The sequence below is a fragment of the Triturus cristatus genome, chromosome 2_2, assembly GCF_964204655.1.
Source record: "Triturus cristatus chromosome 2_2, aTriCri1.1, whole genome shotgun sequence".
Lineage (NCBI taxonomy): Eukaryota > Metazoa > Chordata > Amphibia > Caudata > Salamandridae > Triturus > Triturus cristatus.
The window spans coordinates 335,862,635-335,870,411 of NC_140582.1; the positions used below are offsets into that span (position 1 = coordinate 335,862,635).

Sequence of the window (7,777 nt, forward strand, 5' to 3'; positions counted from 1 at the left end):
CAATATGCCCCGGCACACATGGCACCAGTTTGTGAGCACTGGGGATTGAGAACTTCCATAGTGGTGCAAACTGAATGGCAAAATCCGAAAAAGTTAATCATTTAAAATTTGTGCCATGATCGTATCAACTTTGGTACTTGTTGAAATATGTATATTCCGGCTGTTATATGAGTAGTTGCCCATGTAAGGGAAGTTCCTAAAAACAGGGACGGTTGTGAAACTCTAGCAGGAGGTCTAGCATGTTGAGCAACAGCTGAAAAGGAGAGTTTCATATGTAAGGTCTGTATGTGAGAGAATCGAGTCTCACTGCCACCAAGCCGTGGCCACCTTGTAAGGTAGCATCTTAAAATGTCAGCAGCTTTACACATCAAAAATGACAATCACTGTACAATAAATTCAGAGACTTTATTCAAAATTAAATAACCACAGAAAGCACAAAATACGTTTCACTGACGAACATGAGAGATTGAAATAGAAAGTCTTTGCAGTGACCTATTTTTTCCTGTGTTTTTAGAAAAGTACACAGAAGAGAGCGTGGCACAGGGAGAATTCAGTACTAGAGCAATATTGAAGATCCAGCTCGTCCTATCTTTGGCCACTAGGGGATAATCACTTCGTTGGAAAAAGAAGTGGTATTTCCGTGAGATGAGGTCACATTTTGTTAAACAATAAATAAACAAATAATAAATAACAATAAATACAAATTGCATTTTACAGTCATTACAAGGTACTGAAGAGTTACTAGGAAACTTAATCCTATTGCTTCTGGCCAACCAGATGCTTCTGTATTTGTATTAGGTTAAAAGGGGACCTCACTGTATTGTGAGACATAACAGCACCTTTCATGAAAGGAGAGGACATAATTGACGCTCGTCGTTTTATGGAATAAATTTGTAACGTCCCTCTCCTTGGGTCGATTTTTAATATTGTGTAAAACTAGTTAACAATTGCACCTAGTGGTTCATTTAAAGTTTTACTCCCATTTTGTGAGAGGGATGAATTGTGATTGAACTCGTTTACTGTAGGGATGATGCCAGTTGTGAACAGTCTGCAAGGCATTCTATCTCCTTCACCACCTCAATAATTGCTTGTGCCTGGTCTTGGTGGAGCACACGGGTCGCATTGGAGAGGAACTTCTCATGGAGTGATTCTTGACTGAGGGGCTTCCTCCAGTGTCCATAGAAGGTGTCACATCTGCCGGTCACGATCTCTCCACTCTCCAGGAGCAGAGCTACTTCTCCATACATCTTGTCAAAGTTAGCAACATTGTCTTCAGGGTGCTCCACCACCACCTTCTTTAAAAGATTGATGAGGTCTGGTCTCCTAAGGCTGTCCTCACTGAAGGAAGAAATGCCCACCTCGCCATCGAGGAGGGCAGTGCAGGCGTTGAACTGGAAGGAGTGTCGCGCCTCGTGCTCAGACTCTGGGAAGGGCCTGTTGATATACTTGGAGACTGGGACCCTCAGAAGAACAGTGCGGATGGAAGCAGGGTTAAAGGAGCCCATTATATTGGTGACTCGGTTTCTGACTGAGATGGCAGCGTCTGCCACCCAGTGCATGCCCAAGTGAGCTGGGAACCTCTTGAAGGCGATGTCTTGCTTCTCCAAGAGAAAGCTGTAATCTTGATCTGGCATTGCCAGGGCCGAGGGCTGGTAGTCACCATAAAAAGCACTGAACCCAGAGCAGCCGGGCACATCGTCCAAGATAAGTGGGTTGGCTTCCATCCCACGGGCAGCCAGAAGTGCTGCTTCCATCCCAAAGCGGGTCGCATTGCCAATATGGAGAGGCTTGGCAAGAGTTGCAGCATTGGCCATAGGTGCTCCCGCCAGAGAGGCAGCAATTGCCAGAGCATGGGCACATTGTTCTGCATTCAATGAAAGGAGTTTTGCTGTAGCAGCAGCACTGCCCATAGTGCCAACAACTGAAGGAGGGTGGAACCTGAAGGAAACACAAAGATCAGTGTCAGACATCGAATAATGATCATACTAAAACAGATTTAAAAGAGGGGTAATGCTAACAATAAGTGTGAATTACGGAACTATACTTAAAGCCTGTCAGACAGTAATGCTATCATGCAGTATGAGGAAACAGAAAAAATGCTAGGATCTAATCAAGCATTTGACACAAACAAATAATCTAGTTACAGTGAACAGAAAAATAAATGTTACCATGTTACATTGTATTGTGTGCTATCCACATGATTTTGTTAGAATCACAGATTACTCTTGCAGATATTTCGGCCCTTTGCCCCCGTCAGACACGCATCATAACATTCCCTCTCTCTATGGATCACACATATAGTACATGGAATATTTCTACCCTCTTTCAGCATCATAACCATGCTCGGGAGATACTTGAGCCCCCTATGGCCATCATGTGTTGGCCATAGGATATTTCTGCCCTTTGTGCGCACCATACAAACCTTTTAGGGATATTGCTGGCTTCATTGGAGAAACGCATGAGTCTTCCTTGCACCTCGATGCCCACGTTGAATGCCAGCAGGAAGTCTGCGCCACTGGGTCGGAAACCCATGGGCAACATCTGTGTGGCAGCCATTAGAGCCGGCAGCACAGCACCTGACGGGTGAGTGGCAGGGTGCCAAGTGTCATCGAAGTCCATGGAGTGACTCTGTTAGAAGAGAAGTAGAGGATTAGAAGGTCTTTAAAGAAGGGTGGGTCAGGAGGTGATGTTAAGCAGAGAAATTGTGTCATCGACCTGTGGAAACAATTTACAAAAGTGTAGGATTCATATTCTAAGATTTGGTTGAGTGACTGTGCCATTGTCCAATACAAACTCTTTACAGAAGTGGAAACAGACAGGATTTTACATTGGCGGAGACAGAATTTAGGTAAAATTCTCACAAACTCATAGCTCTTAGTCTATGATTGATTGATAAAGTGATTGACAGCTTTCAAAATCCTTACCGCTACTCCATTGACATATGCAGCCAGCGTAGGTGGGAGTCTCAATCCTTTCCTTCCGTACACAGAGCTGATGGCAGACAAGGAGTACATGTCCTGTTGGAGAAAGAATTAAGTTAGAAATCGACAGTGGTGGAACAACAGAGCTTGTGCGAATGTGGGTTATTCAACTCTAAACACAGGATGATTCAACCTCATACGTTGTGGTGTGTCTTAGAAGAAATGCAGGAGCAGGTAAGGAGTCTCTGTGAGTAGATGTATTGTTTCTGAAGGACAGTTGTACAGTGGATCAGAGGTTGCAATGTTTATTTAGGTACCATAGTCCATAGTTAACGGCTTAACATCTGAAGGCAGCCTGGGGTGTGATTAGTGGATGAGTATTTCATGGTGGATGAGTAAATCATGGTGGATTTTGTGACTTTGTCTTTCTCTCTTATCTGTTATTCCTGTGAGATGGTCACACTGTTGATCTAGAGGGTTATTTAATGGGTGAGGGGTTCATGGTGTGTTGCTTGGTAAGATCCAAGATTTGGATACCCAGGTAAAATCTCATGGTAATACTGAACTTTAACTCATATGGTTTAAAGACATTATGGCATAGTAGGTTTTTATATGCTGGGGGGCGAATGGTGGGCTTGATTTGGCCCATGTCTCAGGCTGGATCAAAGGGAGGTGGTGTCCATTGCTGGAATAGAGAGCTTTAATGGATGGATTTTACATTAGTGTTATTTGGTGTGTTCCATGCTGTGGTGACTGTAGCCTTTTACAGAGCAGGATCATGGGGATACAGTCACCCTCTTGGCCGAAAAGGGGTTTTTATTTGTTGTATTTTGCATGGTGTGATGTTTAGTATGTTCAATGTCTCCTCTTACCTGGCAGTATCCCAGGGCGATGTTGAACACATGGGTCGTGCTTCCCACCAGTCCAACGCCAATGCTGTCCAGGATCATACGCTTGCTTCGGTGCCGCACAGTTTGGGACAGGTGATCTGTCTGGACTCCATGTATGAAGGAAGCAAAGCTGCTAGTGACCGCCTTCTCCCGGGGGCTCCCCTCCAGCACTGAATAAAGAGAAGAGAGATGATCAGAACTATAAGCATTCTGGGTTGGCATCAGACACAAATCCAGCTGATCTGGGCCAGAACCAGATGTTGTTAATATGGAACAATCTTTACCCAGGACTCTTGGAGTTCTAAACTGATAGCAAACTCAAACCAGTGCTAGAAGCTCCAAAAGCAGAAGCTGGGACCATGACATATGGGACCCAAGTCAGGGTGAGTGACACCAGAACCTGTAGCTGGGCCCATGGGATACAGAGCGGTCCGGGCACGAGGAGAGTGGCATCAGAACAAGTAACTGGGCCCAGGGTATACAAAGCGGCATCATAACAGGGAGAGTGACACCAGAACCAGTAACTGGGACCAATATATAGAGAGCGGTCTCAGACCAGGGGATCGGACATCAGAACCAGTAACTGGGCAGAAAAGATACAGCGTGACCTCAGACCAAGGGTAGTGCATGCACCAAACACTTACCTTCCACCGCCGCTGTGTGCACCTGTCTGGACAGTCTGAGGATGGCGTGTGGTTTCTGGAAGAAGGGAGAAAGCAATATTAGCCGAGTTGTTTCATTGTACACGGAAATGGAAGGGAGTGGACAGGGATAAAAGAGAAGAACACAAGGCACCAGAGTCGAGAAGCGGAAGAGGACAGAGAAGGGGAAATAACAGAGGAGAGATTTTAGGGTTTTCACAGCTACCAATTGCAATCTGTCAAACTGCAGTCCAAGACTGGCAAAGGAGTAACTTCAACCTGGCCCATGGGCAGCCTCAGCCTGGCATATAAGCAATTCAAGGTTGGAACATGAGCTGTCCCAGCATGGCACATTACCTGGCATATCAGCAGGAAGAGCATGGTATATAAACAGCCATAGACTGGCACATGAGCTGCAGCACTGGCACCACAGCCACTCCATCACAGGGGGAGACCAACAGCAGAGCAGCACCCAGGGAGCACTCTGATAAATGATGCCAGCACCTTGGCATATGAAGTCAGCACACTGACATATGATGCAAGTACCCTGGCATTACAGGAACCATTGTGCCATATTATGCCAGCACCTTAAGCTGGCACACATCTGAGCGCAGCACTCTGACAGATGATGGCAATCTTTTGGCTTGTGATGCCAGCAGCCTGTCGTATGATGCCAGCGCCTTACCACATACAACAGGTAGTCTCTGTTCTGGTGCAAGCAGTATCAAGCATGCCATCCGGGACCCCGTATCTATATGGGCACAGTTTTCTGATCGGCTAAAATAAATTGTTGTTTGAACAATCCCCCTTCAGGGAGGCCTCGAGAACCTCTGGCTATTGTCAAACACTGTTTACGTTGTGTACGTTGTGCATTATTACACCTACTTAGGGAAACACTTACAATAAAGTCCCAAACTCCTTTCAGTGCAATCTGCGTTGCTAATACTGCATTTTAACGAGCAGTTTGTGCTTCACGGGCTGTGCTTGTTAACAGCAACAGCGCTACAAACAACAGCACTGCAGCAAAACCCGAAGGCGCTTTAAATATTACTGTCGCATTTCTGAGAATTATCCCGCATGATAAAAGCCCCAATTGGTGAACATCTTCTCACAGACCTTAACTACCCAGGATGCTTCTGCAATGATCACGGGAGACAGAGACGTCCATATTATGAACATCACAGAAACACATGACGAATGGTCTCAGACCTGGCTATATTAAAACACAAGGTAAGAATAAAAGGTGCCCTCCTTTTATTCACAAACATATATTCAAAAACGAAAAAACTTATTAAGAAGTATGAGAATATAAAAAGTACATAAAAAGCATGAGAATGCCAAGAAGAAAGAAACGAATCAACAAATGAAGGCAGTAACATAGCCACATTAGACATTATCTAATAAGTGAATGCACCGTCTGTTGTATTTTAAAAGATATCCCTCTATAAAAACAATACACGAATAGCGAGATCGAGAGAAATGCTTTCAACCAACCTAAGTGGAGAAGGGAAATAAAGTATGCCCCCCAAGCAGACGAAAAATATACAAATCCAGCCATTAGAGGGGCCAAAACCTGATGCCTGTAGCAGGGGCTCACCTGGAAGGCGCATTGAAGCATGTTCCGCACTGGTGTCTGCCTCTGTCCTGGGAGAAGCTTTCCCTGTCTGTGCAATCAGTTCCTGTCTTTCGAGATGGACCTCCTGTGCCCCGGTCTATCTCCGTCGACCTGAGAGGTGTCTCTTTTGTCTCTGTCCTGGGACAGTCCTTCGCTCTGCCTCGCTCTCTCTGGTGCTGACAGGCAGGGGCAGGCGAGCTCCTGGTGTTGGCTGATGCTGTGTCTCTCCTGACAGAGGTTATATAGGCTGAAGAGGCGCGTGAGATCCACGCAGGGGAGCCCTGTGTGGAGTGACGTCACTAAAAGGGGAAGGTGTGACCAGAGCCAGGTGTCAATCTCTGGGAAATTCCTTAACTACCGTAGAAAAAAAAGACCACAAAGAGAGGGTCCCGTGGGATATCCAAGGAAGACACCCCAGGCTGATCCAAAGTGTCAGTGTCGCCCTCACTTGCTTTCCTAAAATGGAGGAGGAACTGTGATCATACTAGTAATCGTGATATTAAGATTGTTTGTGAGCGCGCGCAGATCAATTTAAGGGATTTGTAAAGCGCGGCAAAACACCAGTGAGGGTCTCGAGGCATATCTGTATCTTTTCCTGCATGCCTATACATCTGCGCATGTGTGAATTTAATGACATCCATTTGTACTTACAATAAAATATTTACATTCACACATTTGAATCTAACATAGCAAACAGTTCATGCGAACACCCGTTTAATAATTTTATTTACATTTGCCATTTATCTACGTGAGTGCATATGTGTTTGTACGCATTTATTTATCTCTGTCTCTATATGACTCTGACTACAGTTCTAAGCATCTCTCTAAGAATATACCTGAGATTTAAGTTTACAAAAGAACAGTCTCATTCACACATTCGAACCCACTTCAAATAATTCTCGCAAGCGTCACTCTCATAATTTAAGGGAATCATATATATTTTTTATAAGGAATAACTAAAAAAAAACGATATTTCCTCTGTGCTTTCCATGGTTGGAATGTATTCTTAATAATAATAGACTTTAAACAGTCAAAGGAAATCATTTCTCATTAGAAACCTATGATGTCATATCTCAGAAACGGAAGGGTAGCAGTTTGGGAGATGAAAATCCTACTTTAATTCCCTATAATAACCTTGAAAATCCCGAACAGAAAGTTCCAACTCTTTGTGGGGGGCTGGAGGCGGGCGTTGTCACCAAGTAGCGCCTGCCCTGAGCCGTGCAGGGGACTCCACTCACTATCTCCGTTTACGAAGTTAGGAAATCCCGGAAGTTACAGACAATAAACACCTCTCCGGGGTGTCCTTGTGTAGGGCACATTTCATCATACCAGCTCCTCCCTCTCTCCCACAGAGCTGGTTCCACAGGTCTGTGAAGGACCTGGAACCACAAGTGACAGCACCTCGGTCTAAAGAGAGACAGCCTGGGATTCATTGACAGCAGAGACTTCAGAGCAGGCAGGGGTGGCTGGTGACATTTGAAAGTGGTAGGGCGTACAATTATTGCCCTAATGCACCGCAGAAAATTTTCAAAAAAGAGTGGACAAATGGTGCATTTTCAAGCAAATTTGAGAAAGCAGGAAGGTTAATAAAGCAATTGTGAAAGTGCAGTTATTCCATTAATAAAGAGATTTCATATAACATAGGTAGTTGCTTATTCAGTATATGTGTCTTTGCTCTCCCTGTGCCCTTACATATCATTCATCTGTATC

At 44.8% G+C, this 7,777-nt stretch overlaps 1 protein-coding gene across 1 annotated transcript; it reads right to left on the minus strand.

Annotated features, from left to right (window-relative positions):
- Positions 1-386: 386 nt before the first annotated feature.
- On the minus strand, positions 387-6,993 carry LOC146862239 (cis-aconitate decarboxylase-like). Its single transcript, XM_085643245.1, has 6 exons — positions 6,050-6,993; positions 4,456-4,510; positions 3,794-3,981; positions 2,925-3,017; positions 2,423-2,628; positions 387-1,938 (listed from the first exon to the last, which is right to left on the minus strand). Exons 1-6 carry the CDS (start codon positions 6,068-6,070, stop codon positions 1,017-1,019), a joined length of 1,485 nt encoding a protein of 494 aa, XP_085499371.1. The 5' UTR covers positions 6,071-6,993; the 3' UTR covers positions 387-1,016.
- Between the last annotated feature and the right edge of the window lie 784 nt (positions 6,994-7,777).